The sequence below is a fragment of the Saccostrea cucullata genome, unplaced genomic scaffold, assembly GCF_032062105.1.
Source record: "Saccostrea cucullata isolate Sc308-1 unplaced genomic scaffold, CSIRO_AGI_Scuc_v1 ctg1280, whole genome shotgun sequence".
NCBI lineage: Eukaryota > Metazoa > Mollusca > Bivalvia > Ostreida > Ostreidae > Saccostrea > Saccostrea cuccullata.
The window spans coordinates 73,640-100,970 of NW_026920452.1; the positions used below are offsets into that span (position 1 = coordinate 73,640).

Consider the following 27,331-nt stretch of genomic DNA (forward strand, 5'->3'; position numbering starts at 1 on the left):
GTCATACGGACGCTTGTTTTTAAAATTCAAATCTCGTTTTTGACCGATATCTTGCGTGAGGAGATGAATGAAAATGGCGACTAGACGATCGTTGCTTCAAAACGAGTCGTCGTCTCCTTCTCATAGCAATGACCCTGGCAGGGATCTGTTCGAAGCTTGTAGAAATGGAGATCTAAACAAAGTAAAGAAACTAGTGAATCATCATAACGTCAACGCCAAGGATACTGCTGGAAGAAAGTCATCGCCTCTTCATTTTGCAGCTGGTATGGATGACGTCAAATATCACTTTGTTTTGGTTTAGATTTCTTTATAAAGCGGAGAAATGGTCTTAAGTTATTATAATTTTACTGGAAAACCAGCTTTTATATTGTAGTGAGGGATGAATCATTGTCCTGTAATAGCTGGATAACAATCGACTTTATGTTTTCGTTTGATGTAGACACACGTGCAAAATCATTCAAAAACGATTATACTTTATAAGCCTACCCAAGAGCTAAACCTGTTAAAAGTTTCATAGATTTGATGCTGTTGTTGAAAAGCGTTATTCAGTTGTCAGTACATGGGAAGCTCAATCATATCAAGCAAAGGGTTGATCATATCAAGCAAAGGGTTCCCCCTCCCCCTTGTTTTTTTTCAAAATATCTTGGAAAAAATAATATGTTTTACGGTGTGACCGTTGGGGCGAGCGCAGTTGTACCATCAAAAACACTTGAGATCAGCCACTTCGAACGTCAAGCCGCACGAGATATCTCGACTAGCTGTGACGTCATACGACGTCACAAAGCTCGTCGGAGATATATGTGTGACAGCCGAGCGTCTGTTTGAAACTATAGAACTAGTGCATTCAGGGGGATTTTTGTCGAAAAACATTGCCGAGTTATTTCTTGTTTCTTTGAAAGATTTCTACAAACTGAAAGTCTGATATATGCTTTACGTTATTATTTATTTATTTATTCGGCAATATTCGCGCAAAGGACATTGGGTAGTGCAGGAATTCTGGGAATGTTGCACAGAGAAATTTGGCTGACGTAGGCCTATGTACAGATTTCAATCCGAATTTCCTCTGTTCTTACACGTTAGTCTATTGAGCCTCTTCGCGAGCGTCGCTTCGCGACGCTCGCTGCGCTCGCTATAACAAATAAAACAGTTTTGGAAATCTTGAGTTTGACTTGTCATTTAGTCTGAAGTATCTGACGTTTTCCAGGCTTTTTCATTATTTTGATTTTTTATGTGCCAGGAAAACGTCTGAACCAGCGCCATTACGTAAACTGCAAAATTTCATTTTTTGACTTGCCTCCGACTGGAGAAGGCATTCTGCATAGTGCTTGATTTTTTATACATGTAAACCAAATTAAATGTCAAACTCACAAGATATCAATAGTACAATGCTTTTATTGTTTACCAATATTGCTTTTTATATGGTTCACTTTTGAAATATACAGCCTGTATCAGACTGTCAAGATTGTCTTTATTTCGTGCATTTTAAAATCTTCTGTCCTGTAACGAAATGTGGAATGAGATTATCTTTTCATCGATATTGGTGAGTAATAGAGGCATTGTGCTATTGATAAATTCTGATTTCTGCATTAAGTTTGGTTCGCAAGTATCGAAAATCAACTCCAGTTGGCGAAATTTCCAGTTTTCGTAATGGCGCCGGTTCTGACGTTTTCCTGGCACGTAAAATGTCAAAATTGTCAAAAAGCCTGGAAAACATCAGATATTTCGGACTACATATCATATGCCAAATAACAGCCATGCCATTAATTTATCTGGATTGAGGAGTGAGGTGGACAAAATCTCCCTTGGTCTCATTCATTCCATTCAATTTGACAAAATAAATCCTTCCATTTTCTAAGAAGTTTAAAATTTTCTCATATTGCACACATGAATTAGATACAATCAGTATTTGCAGGAAAAAAGCTTAAAGACAAAGTATTTTCATAAAAGCAGCATTCTAGATCATTTTTATTTTTCCAAGTTTTGTCCCCAACCAACCAACCAACCAATCTACGGGGTTTGATACTAATTTCCAAGGCACTAACTACTAAATCCAAATACAGCTTGTTTACTTTTACTTGTCAGCAGACATTTTTATAAGTCTTATCAGAATACAAAACTTCTTCAATGCTTTGCATGTTTTGTATTAGATTAAAAGTAATTTTACATGTACATTGCACTTTTCATACTTTTTTTTTCAAAATGAACAAAGCATTTACAGGACATGTTTCATTCCACAAAGTTGCTGAAATTAAGCTTCTGTTACTTTAAATTTGGATGTAAATTATGATAATGATCAACAGGTAATTAAGAAAGTGCTTTTGACTAACATGGTAAATTAATCATCACTTAATATATCTCAAAAAAAAAAATGATCACATGGTAAAGTGCCAAAATCTGCAGACTTGTGTAAATTTAGATAGGAAAGGAATGCTGGAACATTTGTGGTACTGTACACTTCTTTAATAAATATGATTGTGTAACCGCCAGAGAAATTTTAATTTGTGAATAACCAGTAACTAAATGTTGACAATTTTATTATTTTTTTCACAATTAAATCATGTTGGATAGTTGATCATTTAATCATGTTAATTCCTTGCCCCTTTAATACAGGTTTTGGGAGGAAGGATGTGGTAGAACATTTACTGGAGTGTGGGGCCAGTGTCCATGCTAAAGATGACGGGGGGCTGATCCCCCTCCACAACGCCTGCTCGTTCGGGCACGCTGAGGTGGTCCAGCTACTCCTGAGGAGTGGGGCGGACGCTAACGCCAGGGACAACTGGAATTACACACCGCTTCACGAGGCCGCCATCAAGGGGAAAATTGATGTCTGTATTGGTAAGTAGAATAGAGAACTTAGTCAACATTCATTATATTATGAACAAAAATCATTCATGGCCTTGTTGAAATTATGAACATTCATTATATTGTGGACCAAAATAATTCATGGCCTTTGTTGAAATTATGTAATAATGAAGTAAGAAAATGACATTTGAATGAACTGAAAATGTCTACCGGTAAATAGGGTCTCGCCCACTTCAGCACTGTCAGCTTATTAAATTGACAGCAGCAACAGCATTTTTTAATTAATTAATTATCTTCAGAAGGAGTCAATTTTATTAGTATATCTCATTGTTCAGATCAGTGCAAAAAAGGTACCTTTTCTCCCAAAAGAAAGGTGTAAATTTCCCAATTTCCATAGCAAAATATTAATTAAAAAATAAAAGTCCATGAAACTTAATCACAAAAAAAAAAAAATCCAAACAAAACACACTTGCAAATGAAAGTGAAACTGTACTACTTTTTATTAGTTCGCGCCAAATGCATTCGCAAACTGGTTCGGGGAACCAGGTTATTGTTTTTACAAAAATGTGTACTAACTATTGTTATCTTGTCATGTATGACAAAAAACATCATTTTGGTTTCAAAAATAGAAATTTCATTTAAACATTATATCCTAGAAACATAACGTCTTGGCAATGTATATGGAGCAAAGTAGTCCATGTGTCGAGGGATGTATCAATAGAAAGACATATAACCGCAATATCAACACTTAAAGTGATGTTATGACAAAGCATGTACTTTGGAAATTGTACCCATGGCTGTTTAACTGTTTATTCAAAACCAGAGTTAAATTGATGTTTTTTGAATTTTGGTTATTCCCAAAATGACAATTTTCCCAATTTGAACGGCCCCGGCCCCAGTCCCAAAAAGTGGTGTGAGAGCCCTGGCCAGTGTATATATCAATTTGAGGTTAGTGAATGACAGTTGATAATGTTTCATTAATGAAGTACATGTATATAATATCTGAATTCAATTAAGGAGAAAGGTGTAGGATGTATCAATAGAACATGATTTAAAGTGATGTTATTACATGTAATTGGAAATTGAAGGCTTAAGATGATTGTTTTTTGGGTGACTTTTCTTTTGGGAACATATTTTATTTTGCTGCTAAATTTCATTGTAAATTACAAAATTCCAAAGGTTTGTAGAAAAAATCGATAGAAAATGAAAACAGGTACAGAGATTGAATGGTATGGTTGTAAAACACTGTTTAACTAAATCCTAACTATAGCTATAGCAAGAAAATGTCATTGAATTTTTCCAATCAAAATTCCCTTGCATATAAAATTTTAAAGTCTTACTAAAAGTTAATTTTTTATTTTTACAAATATTTCTTAACAGTTCTCTGTCTTGATTTTGATTGGTATAGGTATTCAAATTATCAGTCAACTTTCATTTTAAATTCCATGAATTTTCAGCTGACAAGATAACTTTACTATAATGTAATATAATCAGGCCTGAAGGTTTTCTTAGGACCGGGGGGGGGGGGGGGGGGGGGGCTGTAATTTCCCCACCTACAATGATATAAGGCCGTAGGCGGCTAAGGTTATTCTAGAATTCCCCCTCAATTCTCAGTTAGGGAAGAACAAAAGAGACCCTTCTACTTTTTAATGCCGTCTGCTATTTCAGGTCTTAGGGACAACCCCTCTAAGTACAGGTAGTAGGACCCCCCCCCCCCCCCAAAAAAAAAAAAAAATGATAAGAATCTAGGATCTTTTGCTTTGGCATAATTCTGAGATTTTGAAAATTAATCTACAACAGTATGATGGAGGAATTGGTAAAACAGACAATTTTTTTCCTTGATTTATTTTAAGACCATAGGCTGTATAGGGTATTGTTTTTGTTTGTTCTGATTGCGTATTGTCGCATTATTTTTTAGACCTTTAGTCAAGCTTTTATTCAAGATCAAGAGTTAATGGTGAAACACCAAATTCATTGTCCTAATGCATAACATGGTTTTTACAAGCATGAATGTGGAAAAAGATCAAGTGACTATGTACAATAATTCATTGCTTAAAATCTTGATTAAGTACCTAGGTAAATCAGAATACAATTACATGAGTAAATATTTATTTAATTGATCCATTAAGTCAGCTTATTGAGTGTTTTCTCTGTGACTGATGGGAAATGAGGGGTATATTGTTATCATCATGTAAGGAGATTTATGGTACATATCTGTCAGACCAGCCTGTCTAATGAGGAAGCACATACTCAGCTTTCAATTGTTGAGTACACATGTTTATCTCCTCCCTCCTTAATGAACCACACATGTATCTCCCTGTAAATCAGAAGGGGGAGGGGGGTCAGAGAAGTGATTTCCTGGTTATTGGTGCTATATTAGATTTATCGCATAAACATGTGAAAAATACATGATCAGTTTTTCGTAGATAAAAAAGGCAAGAAAAACAATAAAGAGGTAAAAATTTATAATTTGATGTTTATGAAGGGATGATGCAAGTATACAAGCTGTTTGTCACTGTTTTATGTGTAACCCTGATTTATGATTAGGTAGTTACCTGGGGTATAGGTGGAGGTGTCAAGCTCTGTGTCCAGGTAAGTTGTTACCTGTTGTGTTCAGTCAAGTGTGACCAGGTAGTAGGGATCTTTTTTTTCTGAGGGGACCCTGAGGCTTTAAATGGCACATGGCAGCTGAGTTGTTTTTTCCTGGCTAATTGTTGGTGTGTGTACTACTTTTTACACAACATCATGTAATGTAAACAATAGAGGTTTTTATGAGGTCTTGAGTAGTTTTACAATCCTCAGGAGAAATCACATGACTTTGCCCCCTGAGACTACTGGACCTGGCTCATTTACACATCTGCTGCCCTAGACTTTAGTTTGTGATCAGTGATAGAAATCTTAATCAATAGGAAGTTTTATATGTATTGTAAGGGATATATTTTTTCCAAGGATTTTTTTATAACCCATTTTATTATGAATGTTTAGAAGAATTTTAATGGTGTGCCTGGTTTTATGTAAGAATTAATGGTGGATTAGACATCATGTATATGGATTAGTGGATTGAGTGGTGTCATTTCCATTTTAAGTGTCTGACTAGGGGATTTACACAGAATCTGGTGACTGGACAATTTGGACAAGTTATCTCTGAAAAACTGTGTCAGTCTCATTATTATGTGATATGTGAATTTTAAAAGAAAACAATGCCTAGAACGAAACTGAAGGAGCGCCCGGATACCCAGGGCAGTATCCTGGATATAAGTCTATCGGAGATTTCCTGTATCCACCCTGTCAATGCTAACTGTACTGTTGCTTCCACAGTTCTACTGCAACACTGTGCTGACCCCAACATCCGAAACACAGATGGAAAGACGGCTCTGGACCTGGCTGACCCCTCGGCGAAAGCTGTCCTCACTGGTGAGTACAGAGGATGAATATGTTCAGTTGGATATAACTAGGACATGCATTGATTTATTGTCTGTGGATATATCCAGAATTTTATTCAGCTTCCAGTTATATTTTTATGGGAATATTTCATAGATTGCTAACATGCATATTATGATTTGTATAAATCTAACAATTAAATTAATGTCAGATGCCATACATAATCAATGACATATCAATGCTCTTGTGGTGAGAAAAAGTGAAGGTGTTTGGATCATGCAGTCATTTCCAAATTAGAATGCAGAAAAATTAATACATGTAAAAATTCATTCATTCTCTATGATCTTTGAAGTCAGAAAAGTAAAGATGATATTTTTGATAATTCATGTATGCCTGTTGCAATTAAATTTTAATAAGTAAATGTTTATGATAATTGATTTCCACCAAAATTAATGTAAAAAAATCAATGAGGAAGAAGATTTATCAATTAATCAGAAGCTCATTTAGATTTCATTTTATGGCCACTTAAAAAACAGATGTCCCATTCAATAGACACAGGAAACTTTTTTTTTTTATTTATAATGGCAACAAATCACCATTTATTGTCCCACCACAGGAAGTGACACCCCATTTACTCTACAGCCACTCTGGTCCTGTCAGTGTGCACAGATATAAATGGTCAAAGATTACTTGGTGATTTCCCTTAATTGACCAATTGACAATGTCAGCTCTTGACCAATGTCCAGTGGGGCCTTTAGGCCACACCTGGCAGGAGGTGAGGGTCATTGTGATGTTATCATCACACCTGGGTGTAAGGATGGCCCCTGGTCTCCTAGTGTCACACCCACAGACAAGGTTTATAGCTCCTGTCAATCAAGAGAGTGGTCAGATTTATGAGAGAGAGACATCTGAATAGATATAGTACACACACAGAAAAAAATTAATTATATTAACACAATCAATCAAGCAAAGTCTTTTTAAGACTTAGAATTCCAAATTCCACCTGTTGTTATGAAGACAGTATGACTCTCATTTTGATTTGAAGAATTTAAGACAAGAATGAGGGGTCAGAGTTAAATGAACAATGAACATTAATTCTTGATTTTGGATGAAATATAAGTTTCCATTGAGAAAGTCAAAGCAATTTTTCTTTTCAATTTTCAAGAAAATTAATTTTGAATATCATGATATCAATAAGGTAGAATATCCTTTATTATGCATTCATTGTTCTTTTGACGTAGATATTTCAATCATCTATAACTTTTAAAATTTTCTTTACAGGGGAGTACAAGAAAGATGAGCTTCTGGAAGCAGCCCGCAGTGGAAATGAGGATAAGCTTATGTCCCTGCTGACCCCCCTCAACGTGAACTGTCATGCTAGTGATGGACGCAAGGTAAGGTCTAACACCCCCACCCCACCCCCAACTCTCCACCATTCCATTATAAAGACAATTACGTAGTGTTTCTTTTCCTTTTGATATTGATAGCAAGTTTATCAACCTCAGGTAAATTTACAGGTAATCTAGCCTGTTTAAATTTACTTGACCATCAACTGAGGTAAACAAACAAATGAAATTGACAACAGTGGCGTGTCCAAACTGTCAATTAATACATGTTTAGGTAAATGTCGCCCCCTTCTGTTGTTAAGCCTGTATTGAGTAACCGGTGTTGACTTTGTTGAGCTGTAGCTCTCATGTCTGTCTTTGACTCTGGGTGACAAGATAGGGATCAAAGTGGGGCTGTGTTTGACAGGTAGCAATTTGTAAACATCAGACATCTGTCTACAAAGTCACTCAAACTGACAAATGTCAACTGTCCATCAAATAAAACAAAAAGATAATTGTTTTAAATACTTATAGGAAAAAGCTAGGGCTGAGATATACATTGCACACTTGATATCTAATAGCATACTGGGGTGAAAATTACTGTATTTTACACTTCTTATCTATTCAAATCTTTCTTTGCTATTACATAATTTTTTGTACACTTGATTAAGGAAGATTTTGTTTCGACTGTCAGTTTCATGGGGAAGTACATGGAAATAACAATGGAAATATCCAAGTGTGAAATAGCAACATTTTATGGAATAAATAGAAGAATAGAAAAATTTTAACATTTAGAAATATTTTTTTAACATATAGAAATGTTATGGAAGAAAGTCTCCTTTTAAAATTAAATTTGAATTGTAAGCTTTATCTATGCCCTTTCAAATGAATGTTACTGAGATTCATGTATTTCTTTTGTCAGTCGACTCCACTTCACCTAGCTGCTGGATACAACAGAACTCGAATTGTACAACTGCTGCTACAACATGGAGCTGATGTCCACGCCAAAGATAAGGGGTATAACTCTTCACAGATTTACTGAAAAGTGGGCAAATGAATATTTTAATCTTCTGAAAAGATTTCATAGCTTGTTCATTTCTTTCTTTTAATTGAATTGTATGTTCTTTTTTTCAGGGGACTGGTTCCACTTCATAATGCTTGTTCATATGGACATTTCGAAGTTACTGAAATGTTGCTTAAGGTATGTAATAAATTAGATATAAGCTATTGTTAACACAGGTGAAAGTTAGCTAAATCTTGCATAAATTTTGTGAATTGGTTAAAATTATCAAAGTTACATGTTAAATCTGTATCTCTTTATATTATTGAATTTTTGCAGGCTGGAGCCACTGTAAATGCTATGGATCTCTGGCAGTTTACCCCTTTACATGAAGCTGCTTCTAAGTCGCGAGTGGAGGTCTGTTCTCTGCTGATGGCTCATGGTGCTGATCCTACCCTCGTAAACTGTCATTCTAAAAGTGCTATAGATGTGGCCCCCACTAGAGAGCTGCAGGAAAGACTTCAACAGGAGTTCAAAGGTCATTCACTCCTAGAAGGGTGTCGACAGGCTGATGTGGCGCGAGTCAAAAAATATCTAGAAGTCGTCAACTTCAAGCATCCCTACTCTGGGGATACTGCACTGGTAGGTGTAATTATTGCATTATTATGATCTTTCTACAATACAGACACAGCTTTTGTAGTTATTGCCTCATACAATATTCTCTTCTTGAATTTAAAGCTTCTTGAAAAAAAAATTTAATGCGTAGGGTTGATTAACTTTGGAAGCAAAAGTAAAAACTTCTTTATTTACATTTTACAGCACTGTGCAGCAGCCTCTCCTTTCCCAAAGAGAAAACAAGTGGTGGAAGCTCTGATCAGAAAGGGAGCTAACTTGAATGATAAAAACAAAGAGTAAGTTGTCTTTCTTTACATGCATTGAATAAAATATGAGTATAAAAATATTTGTAAAAAAAAAAATAATCTTTCTGAACTTGTTACTTGATTTGTTTGTAGATATGTGACAGCACTCCATATAGCTGCTGACAAAGCCCACTATGATGTGATGGATGTGCTGCTAAAACATGGTGCAAAGGTAAAATTATATAATACATTTATTGCCAGAAATTCTACCACAAATAAACTTTGATTAGTCTTTGTTATGATTTTATAACTGTAAGTTGTCTTTGAGCATTAGAGTTTGTTTTTGTCAGGTGAATGCCTTGGATGGTCTGGGACAGACTGCCCTACACAGAGTAGCTCAGCAGGGAAACATGCAGGCGTGTCGCCTTCTGATGTCCTACTCCGTAGACGCCTCCATTGTCTCATTACAAGGCTACACGGCAGCTCAGCTAGCCACCGAAAACATCCAGAAAATGCTCAAAGGTAAAACAATGCTTAATATTTTACATGTCTTTGTAGCTGTTATGTGTTTTTGATGAGTTAAATTTATCTTCTGAATATTCTAGTAATGATGGACAAATTATTAATGTTAAGTAAGTAAAGTGGACATAGAATCATTATGTTAATTTGGAAGCTTTGATCTTTTACAGAGGACCCCCCAGTGGGAGGTACAGATGTTGACATTCAGCTGTTAGAGGCAGCTAAAGCAGGAGACATGGAAGTAGTCAAAGTAAGTCCACCCCACACATTGATTATAGATCCACCCACAGACTTGTAAATACTGTATGCGGCAGAGGGATTATATATTTAACTAATGAATTAGTATCTAAATGATATCTCTGAGAGTCAAGAATTGAACTGATGATAATTTATGTGTAATATATGATAGTACGAAATCATGCACAGTTTGCTGAATTGCCATTTGGATATTTGATTCCATTTTCACACTGTGGTCATTATATACCATCTTTAGTTAAAGTACCAAAATCAAGTGATTCTTTGATACAAATATCAGTTTTCATGTGTTTGTTTTGTGATATTGTAGAAGCTGATATCCCAAAATCCCCACTCGGTGAACTGTCGTGATCTGGACGGTCGTCACTCTACCCCCCTCCACTTCGCTGCTGGGTACAACCGAGTGGTGGTGGTGGAGTATCTGTTACAGCACGGAGCTGATGTTCACGCCAAGGACAAGGGGTGAGTATTTCATCACACACACAAAATGTCCTGAAAATTCTGAAGTATCTGAATAAGTTTGACCCACAAGATGTAGAAGTTTCAGTTTATTAAAATATATTTCTTTTTTTTTTTTCTCTCAGGGGACTAGTGCCACTTCATAATGCCTGCAGTTATGGTCATTTTGAAGTTACAGAACTCTTAATAAAGGTAGGGAATCTCAAACTGAATCCCGATTATTTTGACATTTACAAATGGTTACACATAAAGTCTTTGGAACAGTGTGAGTTTCATTAAAAATCTGAGTGTTCAAATATGTAATGTGTTTTCTTCTTTTTTTCAGCATGGTGCTTGTGTAAATGTTGCTGATCTTTGGAAATTTACTCCATTACATGAAGCAGCTGCCAAAGGAAAATTCGAAATATGTAAATTATTGTTAAAAGTAAGTATATGTAGCTGATTGTGAGTCTCTGGAGTCTCATGAATATTTTTTTCTCCATCATACTTTACCCTTAAATTTTATCATTTCTTAATTTTATGATTGCATTTCCTTTAATAGCATGGTGCTGACCCAAACAAGAAGAATAGAGATGGAAATACTCCATTAGATCTAGTCAAAGAGGGGGATCAGGATGTGGCAGACCTGCTTAGAGGTACAAAAAAAATCTAATCCATAGACAGGTTTTCAGAAGTAGTTTCTTGTGAAAGCACTGATAATAAAATTGATACATTGTTTTCTTTTCTAGGGGATGCTGCACTGTTAGAGGCTGCAAAGAAGGGAAATCTGGCTCGGGTTCAAAAGTTAGCATCACAGGAAAACATTAACTGTCGGGACACACAGGGCAGGAATTCCACCCCACTGCACTTAGCAGGTAGCTTATTAATTTTGAAATAAATTTTGTTTTTTTCTTTGTTGTCAGAATTAGATTTCAGTGCTATAAGGATTGCTTAAAAGATATTAGAAATTTCCTGTGAAAAGTTTTTTTTTTAAAAATTGTCGCTATTCATTTATCCTTAGTACATCATAGTATGAACTCTTTCAATATTTGATTTTGCAGCTGGATATAACAATGTAGAGGTTGCAGAGTTCCTGCTAGAGAATGGTGCTGATGTCAATGCACAAGACAAAGGGGGACTTATTCCACTCCACAATGCTTCATCATATGGGGTAGGCTTGGAATTTATTGATTTTTAAATGCCATTGAAGAAAAATATATTTTTAAAACATGAACATTGTATGGGGGTACATTTGTAACAGTTGACTTTTTTTCCCCTTCCAGCATGTGGATATTGCAGCCCTTCTAATTAAATTCAACACCTGTGTCAATGCAGTAGATAGGTGGGGCTTTACACCCTTACATGAAGCAGCTCAGAAGGGGAGGACTCAACTCTGTTCGTTACTGGTAAGATACATGTACAGTGGGTTCCGTTTAAACGGATAGTCAGGTTGTCAGAATAATTTTATCCGTATAGCCGAATATTGGAATAGCCGATTGCAATATTTCCGTACAAACAGCAGATCTACAGTTCACAAGTAACAATTTCTAATTCAACAAGGTTGTATTACGTACCTGTACTTTCGTTTTCGTTCGATGAATGTACCAAGTCAGGAAATGAATTATTTCACTTAATTAATAATAACAAGTTCAATGAGATTTTGTATAAATAATTTGTTTTTAATTGAAGTATAAAACTTATTTCCATCTCTATAAATCTTGTTAGCACCAGGCACCTGTTTACATTCATCCCAATCGTTGACGGCATCCATTTTGGAAAAACGGAAGTTGATTGAATACATGACTATATTACGTAAACCATTTTTTTCCGGATTGCTGATTAATAAATAAAAAAAGTTTATTGTTTCATCTTTACTTGTATGTTATGTCACTTTCATTGATGGATTTAATTTTCAGACGTATATTTATACGGAGTGCATGTGTTTTAATTCTTAAAATTGCACTTAAAAGTGAACATATTCAACTAAATGACCAAGCGCTACCATTTAATAGACAGTCTAATTCTGATAATTTTAATTTAATGTCCAAGCGAAGTGTCATACTCAAACTGAACAGTTCAATAATTAAAACTTCACACCAAACAAAATTGCACACAAGCCAATTATCAATGATCTAAATTAACACCCAAGCCGGTCATCACCATTGTTATCAAAACATATCGATCTAGTGTACCCACTGTTAACACAGGTAAGGTGCAGGCGTTCAGCCGTGACTAATCCCCTCATTATCGTGTCTGGAAGTGTCAAACTTGTGTAACGTTTCTGGGTATAGTGGTGGTTTTGGAATACTTTGTATTCTCTTACCACTCTATGGTTTACCCTGTTACAGAAATTATATGTGGGTCTCTTATTTCTGAAATTTACCCAATAATAAGAAAAGATGGTCAAATTTCTATAAATTTATTAAAAATCAATAAAAACAGTTAAAACAGCTAAAAAGTCAGGATTTTACTAAAATATGGCCAAAATCAACGAAAAGTGGCAAAAACTGGGGAAAATGGGGGTTTTATTCACAAAATGGGCATTTTACCCCAAAAAGAGGTGTTTTACCCATAAAATGGTGAATTTACCCAGGAAAGGGATGGGGACCCAAAATCACTGGGTTTGTAATGGCATCAGCCTACCCAAACCAATGGTACAAAATGTACCTATGGGTAGAGTACCAGTCCGATGGGCACTGAAGGCACCATATGCCTGGTTGAGCAGCGCAAGCACTACTGGCGTTTGTCTCTCGAATCGTTTATTATATACCTTTTGGTTGGTAGGTGCGAAATACTCCACGCGCGAATAACGTGCGGTGCCGCCATTATTCGCGCGACATTTGTCAACAACTTTGCACCAAGTAAACAAGGCTCTGAAAAGTATTACAAACGCTGGAAAAGGATGAATTATTGGTTGGGAATTACTTTGGAGATGATGCCAAGCGTATTTTGAGTTACATGAGTCGAATAACAATGCCAGACGGTCATTTGTTATTACGATAGGATTAATCAATGGAGGAAATTCGGGTTTGTACTATACAATCAAACAATATTTGTCTAATAAACATATACGATGAATTATAAAGCATACAGTAATAACATATGATGATTGGTGATATTCCCATGATATCTACAAATAAAATTACGACATATACATTTAATATTCAGGGCATAAATTGGGTGATCCAATCTCGTGGGTTGTTTTGGGTAAGGGGAAAATCCGTAACACAGCCCCCCTTCCATGAAAACATTCGTCCCGAATGTTGGATCGTTTTATCATAACTCATTTTGGTGACTTGTTTTCATGGGAATATCGCCATGTTAGAAAAACATAGTCAATGAGTAACGTTTGCAATAAACATAATCATGGGCCACAAGAATACATATACACATATCACTATCAATAAATACAATGTGGTCAACAAGTTATAATCATAGGCATAAATAACAATGATATGAATAACAATTCATCGATAATCAATACTTGACTTTTACCAAAATATATAAAACAATGTTTTTATTTATCACAGTTCATCACTTCCTGGATCTACTGAAATTGAAAAGTCACGACAAGGACGAATCACAAATCTGCATACCACCAGTGTTCTGATTTCACAAATATTCACATTTTCTATACAGTTAACACAGTTACTTAATACATTCCTTTGAAATATCCAAAAAGTCCAGCCCACGTCAACTTACTGCGAATTCAGCATTATCGGAAAATGGTCAGGATACATATCCGGAATTACATCACTCGACCTGGAAGAATTCATCAAGCTAAGGTATGAACCAGGGATGGCCCGCCTAGGTGATTGGTATGGTACAGTTGATTTTTCTACATCACTTTGTCCTGGAGAGGGTATAGTGTCTAACACACTATTAGAGTTATCAGTATCAGGGATAGATAATCCTTCATGGTCAGGGTAGGACATGGCCGGGGAACTTGTGAGGGCTCTTTTGAGTTTGTCATAAGCTACATGACAATTTTCTTTCAAATGAAACTCTTGTTTTGATTCATTTGCAATTTCTTTGGGTAGTTTCTCAATATTAGAACATGGCAAGTGGTCTAGAAATTGGGTTTTGAGCTCTGGGCTAGGAGCATCAAGAGTTAGGGTATTGTTTAGGTCTTCCCATTTATCTAGTACTTTGTCAACACATTTGACTGTGGCATTTTTGGTATTTTCATAAAAATTGCTACTTTCACCTTTCAAATTCATGTGACAAACTGTGACTTCTCTGTCTACAGTTACAGGGGTTTTGGGATTCAACAAATCATTTTTCTCAACAAAACTGGGGATAGGTTCTATTATTTCAAACTCATCCTTATTCAAAGGTTTATCTACCTTTTCAGAAGCAATATATTCACAATGGGGAGGATTTCCGATATCCTCGGCAAGACTTATCTTGCCACAAGACACAACTTTTACACAAGATGTACTAAAGCAGGGAATGTCTAGACCCTGTACCTTTAGTTTCATCTGTTTTACAAAAAGTTCACATGAATTCTTGGTCATAAAATCTAATCCCAATATGCATGGGTTTTGTATATCAGCCACAAGTACTTTATGGGTAACTTGAACATTTTCAAGTGATATTTTGATTAAGCATTCTCCCTTAACCGGGATTGCATCACCACTTGCAGATGTAAGTTTGATAGATACTGGGGTAATTTGGGGCTTTTCCTCAGTATCTATACTTTCAAAGAATTGGGTACTGACAATAGTCATACTAGCACCCGTATCTACTAGTATATTTGTCTCTTTATTTCCAATTTTTCCAATAACATAAATTCCATCATTTCCCCCCTTTATATCTCTCACTAAAATTTCTTTGGGGGTAGGTGTATTACAACCAGAGATTTCATTATCAGATTTCTCATCTGTTTTATTTTCAATATTGGGTTTGGGCTTTAGTGAGAGAGGTTGAGCCATATTTAATGGCAAGTGTTGGGGCCTGCCCCTTGAACCTGTCGACTTCCGACCCCCGAATTCGACTCTGGGTAGTTTCCCTGTTCTTGAGGTCGGAAAGGATTTTGTTTTGGGTTTTTGGGGTATTTGCTCCCTTTGTTTGAATTTCCTTGGTAGGATGGACCCTGGGGTCTTGGTTCATAATTTGTGGGTCTATGCCCTTCGTATTCAGGTCTGACTGGGTTTTCATATGAGCCCATATTGTAATAATTTTCATAGGGGGTTTGCCCAAAATTACGGGTTGGCCTTGGACCATTTCTTATAAGGGCTCTAATTTCTTGGGTAAGGGATTTTATGTCATCCCGCAAGTTTTGATTATCTTGCTTTAATGATGAAATAGGGTCAGTGTCATGAATGACATTGACAGTTTTATTTCTCTGGGCATCTGCCAATCTATAAGTTTCTAATCGAATGGCCAAAATTTCTGCTTCGTTTATGTCTTTTGGTTTAGCTTCCCTCAACCTTAATCGCATATCTGGGTCTGGTAGGGCATCAATAAATTGATCGAGTGCCAGAACGCTTATAATGGTTGGGTCAGCTGTTGGGTATGCTTGACGGGTCAATTTTTTAATAGATTGGGCCAATTCGGGTAATGATTCATTTGTACCTCTGGTTTTGGTTTTGAGTTGGGCACGGTACATTTCTGATCTCTCAAAGGAGCCATATCTCCTGTTTAGGGTTTTTACAAGGGAGTTAAAATCTCTTCTTTGATTTTCATTTAATTCGCTCAGTAGAGCCCGGGCACCACCCGTCAGACTACTGGCAAGGTACAGAGATTTTGTTTTATAGTCCCACCCATGCAAGTCAACTAAAATTTCAAATTGGGCGAGGTACTCGTCAAAGTCCTCTGAACCATCAAATGTTTGAGGTTTTATTGTTACATGGGTTTTGGGCATAAATGAGGAAGGCATTCTGTTTTCATTCCTGTTGATTTCAGGTAAAGGGGAATAACGGGTACCCAAGTTTGTACTGGGGTTATATTCCCTTTGACCATACACTGGGTTTGAATAAATGCGGGGATGACAATCATCATAAGACTTGACTGGGTGAATGGGTCTGGGTATAAAATTTGGAAAGTGATGATTGTCTCCCCTATCTTGCATAGGACTCTTAATCTCTTTTTCCAAATTATCAACATGCTCTCTCAACCTTTGGTACTCATTTGTCATTCCCAACAATTGTTGGTTTACATTTTGCATGATAGACATGATAGCATCTAATTGCTTTTCATTCACAGGTTGGGCAATATCTGATGCCTTTGATGGAGAAGGAGGATTGGAAACGGGTGTGGCCATCCTATCATTCTCCAAATTGTTGGGTGAAGATGACCGGGACCTACAAGTTACTTCAAAACTTTCTTCAAATTCCATGTTGTACAAAAAAATGGACAATTTCAATAAAATATATCGAATTAATAAAATTGTACCTAAATAAAAATAATGGGTTTTTCTGTATTTTTTTTTTTTTATTATGGGTAAACAAAAATAAGATAAGAGAATATCCCACTTCTGACACCAGTTGTAACGTTTCTGGGTATAGTGGTGGTTTTGGAATACTTTGTATTCTCTTACCACTCTATGGTTTACCCTGTTACAGAAATTATATGTGGGTCTCTTATTTCTGAAATTTACCCAATAATAAGAAAAGATGGTCAAATTTCTATAAATTTATTAAAAATCAATAAAAACAGTTAAAACAGCTAAAAAGTCAGGATTTTACTAAAATATGGCCAAAATCAACGAAAAGTGGCAAAAACTGGGGAAAATGGGGGTTTTATTCACAAAATGGGCATTTTACCCCAAAAAGAGGTGTTTTACCCATAAAATGGTGAATTTACCCAGGAAAGGGATGGGGACCCAAAATCACTGGGTTTGTAATGGCATCAGCCTACCCAAACCAATGGTACAAAATGTACCTATGGGTAGAGTACCAGTCCGATGGGCACTGAAGGCACCATATGCCTGGTTGAGCAGCGCAAGCACTACTGGCGTTTGTCTCTCGAATCGTTTATTATATACCTTTTGGTTGGTAGGTGCGAAATACTCCACGCGCGAATAACGTGCGGTGCCGCCATTATTCGCGCGACATTTGTCAACAACTTTGCACCAAGTAAACAAGGCTCTGAAAAGTATTACAAACGCTGGAAAAGGATGAATTATTGGTTGGGAATTACTTTGGAGATGATGCCAAGCGTATTTTGAGTTACATGAGTCGAATAACAATGCCAGACGGTCATTTGTTATTACGATAGGATTAATCAGTAAAAGGTGTGCGCATGCGCGAAAATATAGAGGGAAAATTCACAGCAGCAGAGAAATTTGTACAAATATCCTTATTTTTCTGTAAATTTCAACTATTTGTAAATATGGTTTGGTGGGTATGGTGCATGAATTAAGTATTTTGTATACTTATGTGATTCCTAAAAAATCCTTGCGATTATCTGGACATAGACGCTACACATATCAGTTGCAGAGGAAATTCGAACTGTAAACAACAATGACCAACTTCGCAAGTAGAATAGTTATGATTGTTTCCTTGGTGGCGTTTTTTATTTTGATGTCAGACGAATCTGCTAACCTAAATAGACATACATCAGAGGTTATAAAACAACAATGGCATCAGGAATGGTTCACGTTCTTCCTCAAAGCATCGAAGCCAAAGAAAAACGTTCAGCAGACGGTAAAAGATCTTAGTATGCATCACATTTCGCTTATTTTATTACTACTTTCAAATGATATCGCACTAAATCCAGGTCCCACAGGTACTTATAATGTCAGTGAGGGCACCCATCATCATGCATGTGGAACATGCGACCAAACAGTTGACTGGAGCCAGCATGGTATAGTCTGTGACACATGCAACCAATGGTACCACAGGGCATGCCAGTCAATGACATCAGGATCGTACCAACGTCACGTGAATGACTCAGCCTTAGCCTGGGACTGCATTATGTGTGGATGTCCTAATTTCTCAACTTTTTGTTTTTCGATGGCTTTTAGTACTAGCAACAACTTCAGTATTCTAGGAGAGTTACCAGACAGCCCGGGCAGCGATTCACCCATGCGCCCACTACACACCTCTACCCCAGAAAGAGACAGTGATAATCATAGAAAAGGAAAGTGTAAGAAAAATCTAAGACTCTTGAATGTCAATTTTCAGTCAGTTAAAACAAAACAAGGTGAATTACTTAATCTCATTGAAAGCACAAATCCCGATGTAATATTCGGAACAGAAACATGGATTGACCACTCTGTTAAGGATTCACAGTTCCTACCGACAGGCTTCACTACCTATCGCAAAGACAGAAACTTGGGTGGAGGAGGGGTAATCATAGCAGTGAAAAATGATCTTCTCACCTCGTCAGTGCCTGAATTCGAGACAGAGTGTGAAATCGTGTGGTGCAAACTAAATCTGGTCGGTCATCGTACAATCTACTTATCCAGTTTCTACAATCCAAAAACAAGTAATGAAGAAGGCTTCCTAAGTTATTATAAAAGTATGGAAAGAGCTTGCAGGGTAAATAATGCTATAATTATATCAGCAGGGGACTTCAATCTTCCTGGAATAAATTGGGAAACAAAAAACACCAAAAGTGGAACACAGTACATGAGGATACACAATAAATTCTTAGAGACTCTTGACGACCTAGGACTATCGCAGATGGTCGTTAATCCAACAAGAGGGGCAAACACACTTGACTTAGTGGTAACCAACTATCCATCCATTGTCAACAGGGTGGAGACCATGCCCGGTATCTCAGATCATGATGTAGTGTTTGTAGAGGTAGACGTCATACCAACTAGAATAAAACAACGACCTCGTTTAATACCATTGTACAGAAAGGCAAACTGGAATGATATCAGGAAAGACATGAAAGAAGCACTAACTGACATCAACTCCATGAGGGACAAAGCAGTTTCGACCAATAGCCTATGGAATCATTTCCATCACTCCCTCGAAGAAAGTATCAAAGCACATATTCCAACAAAGCTAGCCAGAACTAAGGATAGTAAGCCTTGGATTACACGAGATGTCCGCAGATTGATAAAGAAAAGGAATGCATGCTACAAGAAAAAGAAAAAATCGGGAAATACAAAGGATGCGAACACCTATAAGGAATTAAAACGGAAAACACAGCAGGAAATCAGACGCTCATACTGGAAGTATGTAGAAAACATTGTAACATCAGGACCAGATGATGCAAATCAAGACAGCAACAAACGTTTCTGGACTTTCGTCAAACATAGGAAATCAGATGGGAATAGCATACCACCTTTGAAAAAGGGCGGCCTTCTTCACCAGGACTCAGTAGACAAAGCAAATATACTAAATGAACAGTTCAAAGAAGCTTTCTCGGAAAAAGTGGATATCACAGCTGAAGAGTTTTCTAAGCGATGCAGCATGAAGGGTGGATATCCTGAGATTGAAGACCTAAACATAACAGTAAATGGAGTCTACAAGTTACTTAAGGGGCTGAATGTAACCAAAGCTCCGGGACCAGACAATATAACACCAAGGATTCTCAAAGAACTGGCAGATGATGTGGCCCCAATCCTTACCTTGATTTTTAACCATTCTTATCAAACTGGAGAGATACCAGCTGTATGGAAATCAGCCAACATCTGCCCTATATACAAAAAAGGAAAGAAATACGAGGCGGTGAACTACAGGCCAGTGTCATTAACATGCATCTCCAGTAAGATCATGGAACACATCGTCACTAGCCACATCATGAACCACGCCGATTTCAACAAGATCATATATCCACTCCAGCATGGATTCCGACGTGGTCTTTCATGTGAAACCCAACTTATTGAGTTCATCGATGACATCACTATCAATATTGACAAAGGCAAACAGACAGACTGCCTTATTATGGACTTTTCCAAAGCATTCGACAAAGTGAGCCATAGTCTCCTAATCCACAAACTCCACCATTATGGAATAAAAGGAAAGACCAATCAGTGGATTCAAAGCTTCCTTACCAACCGCAGGCAAAGGGTGGTCGTGGAGGGCGAATCATCTGAAGAGGTGTCTGTAGACTCGGGTGTTCCCCAAGGCTCGGTCCTTGGACCCAGTCTCTTTCTATTTTACATAAACGACATGCCAGAGGGCCTTCTATCAACGGTACGACTCTTCGCTGATGATACCGTAGCATACATGACCATCACATCAGATGCAGATGCAGAGAAGCTGCAGGTAGACCTAAACCAACTAGCAGTGTGGGAAAATAAGTGGCTCATGAAGTTCCACCCAGAAAAATGTAACGTGCTAAGCATCACCAGGAATCGTAGAGTCATCAAGAAGAACTATATCTTACATGGACACCAACTGGAGCATATCCCCTCTGCAAAATATCTAGGCGTTACCATCTCGTCAGATCTGAAGTGGACTGAACACATAAATAATATCACAGCTAAAGCGAACAGAACCATTGGATTCCTCAAAAGAAACATCAATATAAGTAACAGTAACATCAAAGAGAAAGCATACAAATCACTAGTTAGACCAAGTGTGGAGTATGCCAGTGCCGCCTGGAATCCTTATCTAAAGACAGATATCAACAAAATCGAAATGATTCAGCGCAGAGCAGCTCGGTATGTCCACAATAGATACCACAACACCTCGTCTGTAACCGAGATGCTAAACCAACTGGAATGGCCATCACTAGAAGAGAGACGAAGGATAGCCTGTCTCAGTGCCATGTATAAACTCGCCAACAATGAAGTCCAGATTGACACCAGCCAGAAACTAAGAACTCAGGACAGAACAACCAGAAACAACAATATACTGGCATTTCAGCTACCATCTTGCAGAACTTCAGTGAGGAAGGAGTCATTCTACCCACGTACCATCCAGGAGTGGAATGCCCTACCCACCTCTATCGTGATGGCACCGAGCCTTGACTGCTTCAAGGCTCGCCTCCGTCGATAGGTCACCAGCAAAAAAAAAAAAAAAAAAAAAAATTATTTTTTAAAATTCAATTGTAAATAGACTTTCACAATTGTTACATTTTATTTTTTTTCTTTTAATCATGCGCACACCTGGTGGCATAATAGTCAACAGATTGACGGAGGCCACGTACTGGTAGAAGTAGAAATCAATGGAGGAAATTCGGGTTTGTACTATACAATCAAACAATATTTGTCTAATAAACATATACGATGAATTATAAAGCATACAGTAATAACATATGATGATTGGTGATATTCCCATGATAACTACAAATAAAATTACGACATATACATTAAATATTCAGGGCATAAATTGGGGTGATCCAATTTTGTGGGTTGTTTTGGGTAAGGGGAAAATCTGTAACACTTGTGTAAACAAAGGATTTACATACAGAAGGTAGAGGTGTGAACGAAACAATTATTATGAAAATCACTATGATAGGCGAAATTTTTGTATCAGATAAAACGAAAATCCGATATTTTCCTATCAGAATATCAGATGAAATTATTAATAAATATATAAGAAATGGTTTTGTGCTCTGATATTGTATCAGATTAGCCGAAATATTCGTTTAACCACTATCTGATTAAATGGAATCCACTGTATTACAAAGTATATTGATGTTGAAATTAAAAAAAAAAAAAGGTAAATATTTATAGAAATGCTATTCCTATTGCTCCTATACATAGCATTATAGATTCATATAACAAATTTTGATCAACTGAAGATGAAAATAAATTGATGACACAGTCAAAATTTTATTGTAGCTTGCCCATGGGGCTGACCCAACCTTGAAAAACCAGGAAGGTCATACACCATTAGACTTAGCGACTGTGAGTATTTCACTTGTTATATTTTTGAAATTTCCTGCATTTTACTTACACTGGACTGTGTTTCAAAAATAAAGTATGATTTGTCTATATCAGAAATCTAAAACAAAAACGTTATTGTTTTACAGGCGGATGATGTCCATGCTTTACTACAAGATGCCATGCCCCCGGCTGTTCAGCCCCCCTCTCTCACCAAATCCAGTATAAACCTGGGCAACACTAGTGATGCCAGCTCTAACAACAGTCTGACATTCAATGCCTCGGACCTCGGGGTGGCTGCGGGGGCCTCGGGCACCTCGGCTGGCGCCTCAATGTCACTGGGTGACGGGTGTAACATGGAGCGTACCATGGCGGAAGGGGAGCGCAGCATTGAGAGTATTAGTGTGTCGGCATTCCTGAACAGTGTGGGACTTGAACAACTTGTATGTGTGTTCGAAAAAGAACAAATCACAATGGACATTCTTGTGGAAATGGGACATGATGAGTTAAAGGAAGTGGGAATTAATGCTTATGGACATCGACATAAGATTCTTAAAGGGATTGAAAAATTAGCTGCTAGTAAAGGTAAAATTTATGATTTAATGTTGTCGTATCTTAGAATTACCTGTACTAAAAACAATATGACAACTAAGTTAAACTTTTAAATGATATGCTTATTTGATGAAAATGTAATGTTTTCTTTTTTCTTGACAATTTTAGCTTCATCTTCATTACCTGCAGTGCCAACGCAGGGAACAGTGCTAGTTGACCTGGGTCCAGATGACCCCGAGTATATTTCTGTAGATGAACAGGTAAGCTTTCTATTGTTTTCATGTTAAGGTCAAGATCTAGTAAATGAAAGGTGCCTACAGATTTATCAAACTTAAGAAATAAATTCCTTTATTGATGCTTTACAACTTTAGCTTGGTCAAATAAGGTGTTTCGGGGCATAATTTGAAGGTAAACAAAATGAAAAACTGTAATTTAAACTGTCATTTTCAATGAAAAATTAAGAAAACCAGTCATGAATATGGGAGTTTTTTTCGTATTCGGCAAAGGAAATGTATCCAGATTGCCTACAGTCTCTCAGAAAACGGTAATTAGTATGTTCATGGCCTCTTCTTTAAATCAATATCAAATTTAATATAGGTATCCGGTTAACTTTTCATATGATTTCAAATTGAATGACATGAAAATACCCTATTTTCTACATAATTCTGCTAAAGCTGTAAAGTACGGGAAAAAGAAAGTTGAAATTGATTATGACATCATAATGGATCTAGCACCAAAACATTAGTCTCAAGTTATTTACTAGATCTTGACCTTAAGGAGATTAAAAAAAAAATTCCTTAAAAATATATAAAGGCTTGTATTTTCTCCCTGTATTTTGTATTGAAAAAAGAAATTTGAGAAAACATTGCCAAGATTTGGTTTTAAGTTTAGAGTTTATTATTTCAGATGCAAAGCACTCTTCGAGAACATAAAGACAATGTTGGAGGTGTTTTCAACAAATATAATATATCTAAGGTAAGTTTTTGTTAAAAGAAATGGCTAAACTGAAAGCTATTTAGTAAGTGCTCATTTATTCATTATCATGAAATTACTCTTAATGCCAATGGTTTCTATTTTAGATACAAAAAATCAGCAACAAGCGATTATGGGGTAAATACTGCCATCGGCGGAAAGAAGTGGCCGAGGAGAATCACGGACATGACAACGAGCGGCTACTGTTTCATGGTTCACCGTTTATAAACGCCATTGTACATAAAGGCTTTGACGAGAGGCATGCTTACATCGGGGGAATGTTTGGAGCTGGTAAGCGTAAATATAGGAAAAATACAGTGAAATCTGTCAGAAATTTTAATTAATAGGTGTCTGCATAAAAAGTTTTTACTGTATCATAAATGATTTTTAGTAGAAAAAAATATTTATAAACAATTTAGACAAATTAGAAGTAGATCATGTTTTTTATGTTTTCAGTAATACATGTTAGTTTTGATTGTACACGTACAATGTATTTGCAGGTATTTATTTTGCGGAGAACTCCTCTAAGAGTAACCAGTATGTGTATGGGATAGGGGGAGGAACAGGATGTCCCGCCCACAAAGACAGATCCTGTTACATATGCCACAGGTACAGGGCTTTATTTGCATCACTGAAAAACTTGGCAAAAATATTAAAGCTTTTAAAATTTGAATTCCAGTTAAAAAAAAAGAAATGATAATTAGAGCATAGAATTATGAAAAGTATTTATTTTCCAGTTTTGTAAGAAAGGATTGATATGTCAAACTTTGATATTAAAATAAAAGTGTATCTCATGAATGTGTAAGTGTCTTTGTCCCAACTAAAGATGGCCATTTCCTAAATTTGTTGCCTTTATTTACAGACAGCTGATCCTATGTCGAGTAACACTGGGCAAGTCCTTCTTACAGTTTAGTGCAATAAAAATGGCCCACGCCCCACCCGGGCACCACTCCATCATTGGGCGACCCAGCAGTGGGGGACTCATGTTCCCAGAATATGTTGTGTACAGAGGCGAACAGGTAGGTTTCAGGAATCCTCAGTCTTAAAATAGACATAATTCTTTTTTTTTTTACTTATTTCTGATGAAAGTAATTATGAATTTTGCTGGAATGATCTATGAAGTTTTTTTGGATTGGAGCATAATGCTTTGTATCAAAGATTTATCTTAAAAGTTGGATTTCTTATCCCAGCGCCTTTAGTGAGAAGATATGTAGATACATATTTGAGTCAATACACATTTACATTAAAAAATGTTTTTCCTTGTATTCATTTTAACTTTATTTTTGCAGGCCTACCCAGAATACCTGGTAACATTTCAGATCTGTAAGCATGAGACACCGGACACGTCTGCGGCTCCCACACCCAAGAAATCCTAATCACAGAGTCCACGCTGACCACTTACCTGTCAATCACTTTATGATTGACAGCTCAAGAATTGGAACACATATCTTCCCCTTCAGCTGCCGTGGCCAGTTATGTCAATACTGATAGAGACAGTATTATAAGACATCTGTAAGAGTGATTCCTCGTGGGTTGCAAGAGCTGATAGCTTGTTGTAACGGACTTTTCACATGGAATTCCTCCGTCGCTGTGGGGGACAGTGGAAGTGTGTGTTAATTATAAACAGAATCCAATAACTGTGTTGCAAAATTATGTTATACACGATCTGAGGATACCTTGACACAAAGCTTGTTTAGTCAGGGTAAAATTGTTTTGTGTGTGTATGTTACACGTGTTAATATTTAATCCATGAATAGGAAAATTTCTTAAGTTTTATGTCAAATCTTGCCTGGTTGTGAACAAGTATATTATATAAAAGTCGAGTTCTAAAACTGGTATGCTAGAAATGTTCTAGGTAAGATTTCGTATTTGTTTTTCTCAAACCAAGTATTTGTGAGTGCCATAAGATTGTTATTGAACTATGCAAACATGCAGTAGTTAAAATCATTCATTTAGTAAGAACATCTAAAAATCAAAAATGAGAGTGTACTTACACCATTTAGCACCAAGGCATTTTGGAAAATTGAAATATTTTTTTTAAAAATGTTAAAAGGGGGTGTTAAGAAATTTCTCTTTACATAATAATAAAGAAATCTTAGGTTTAGGTGCATTGGTGCTTCATTGATGGAATAACAACATATTGAAAAGGTATAAATTGTTTTTTTATTTATACATATTTGATACGTTTTATTAATTTGATCACAAGTGTAATTTTTGAACCAGAGTGTTTTATAATTTTTATTATATTAGATTTTAAATTATTTAAGTCCCATAGAAATTTTCTAAAAGGATATTTTTTATTATTTTATTATTCAAAGTTCTACTTTTATGTAAATTAAACAGGAATCTCATTTGGACTATGAAGGACAACATCCCCCTGTTTTATGTGATGAGACAGGTCATACCATTAATTATTCTTCCTGCAGTAAGACAGGTCATACTCTAAATTATTCTTACCTGCATTGTATATAATACCTGTAGATTTGTAGATAAGTCTTGTGAATATTGCTGTGTATGTTGTCTGTCAGGTATCTCTATGTTCTGTACTCTGTATTATTTCAGAACTACATGTCCAAATAAAGCCATGCAGAAAAGTTGTATTGTTTACATTTGTTGGTATACAGTATTGTAATTTTTACAAATGCAAGTTAGGAATAAGAAATGTCAGATCAATATGGATTTTGTAAGCATGTAGCTACAGTCAAACTCAAAGGGACCAAGAAAAAAATGAGATACTTGAGGATTTGAGGTGTCCAGGGTAAAATACTGAAAAAGAATAAGTGATTTTCCATGATATTCGAGATATTGTTAAAGGTATTCAAGGTATAATGCAGGAATTTTGAACGATTTTAAATAACTTTAAACTAGTTAAAAATGCATTATTTCCTAGATAACCAGAAAGGTGAAATGAACCAAATTCACAACACTGATAACATGTAAGGAGAGTCATTTTGCATATTAAGTTTTTGAAGAGTTATCTGCCCTTGATGAATAGAAGAAAATTTTTGATTTCTCAAAATTTCTGCAGTAAATAATTTATTTTATTTCATAGAGGGAGTTTATGCATATTTTCACCAAGAGATTTGTTTAAAATTCAAATTTCTTTTTGCAATATCTGATAAAAACATGTGCTGCCCATAGACTTCAATGTAAAATTCAAGGTGCAAATTATTGGACAATAATCAACATTTTGTAAATTCTTTTGGTGGAGTATTTTTACTTGATAATATCTTCAAAATGCTATCATGATTAAAAATATTGGGTCATTCATTTTATTAGTTACAAAATGTGGTCATTATACATTGAATACCTTAAGATGCAGAAGTTTAACTGTTTTAAGCAGATTAAAGGGGACATCATTAAGAACGAGTTCGTGGTAGTGGGCATTGGTCTAGACAAGTGGGAGGTGAATGCATTTGAAGATTTCCAATGCATTATAATCTGCATGTCATTTTTTCATGCAGAAAAGGATTTTTGTAGTAACAGGCCATGG

General features: G+C 36.3%; 1 protein-coding gene and 1 long non-coding RNA gene across 3 annotated transcripts; both read left to right on the plus strand.

Annotated features, from left to right (window-relative positions):
• The first annotated feature begins 42 nt into the window (after positions 1–42).
• Positions 43–26,436, plus strand: LOC134249137 (poly [ADP-ribose] polymerase tankyrase-1-like). Of its 2 annotated transcripts, XR_009988223.1 has the most exons (27): positions 43–263; positions 2,611–2,835; positions 6,121–6,216; positions 7,465–7,577; positions 8,431–8,525; positions 8,643–8,709; positions 8,848–9,150; positions 9,328–9,419; positions 9,522–9,600; positions 9,719–9,890; positions 10,058–10,137; positions 10,453–10,604; positions 10,727–10,793; positions 10,927–11,025; positions 11,143–11,236; positions 11,330–11,455; positions 11,642–11,751; positions 11,864–11,986; positions 22,273–22,338; positions 22,464–22,899; positions 23,035–23,126; positions 23,773–23,841; positions 23,946–24,129; positions 24,339–24,447; positions 24,701–24,857; positions 25,128–26,236; positions 26,273–26,436. XR_009988223.1 is itself a non-coding variant. In XM_062731491.1 (26 exons), exons 1-26 carry the CDS (start codon positions 68–70, stop codon positions 25,212–25,214), a joined length of 3,489 nt encoding a protein of 1,162 aa, XP_062587475.1. In that variant the 5' UTR covers positions 43–67; the 3' UTR covers positions 25,215–26,436. The 2 variants fall into 2 exon arrangements, 1 of the variants encoding a protein (XP_062587475.1); XM_062731491.1 differs by having other exon boundaries at positions 25,128–26,436.
• On the plus strand, positions 13,333–16,974 carry LOC134249109 (uncharacterized). Its single transcript, XR_009988219.1, has 3 exons — positions 13,333–13,607; positions 14,111–14,365; positions 16,788–16,974. It is a non-coding gene; the product is annotated as an uncharacterized LOC134249109 (long non-coding RNA).
• Positions 26,437–27,331: the final 895 nt, after the last annotated feature.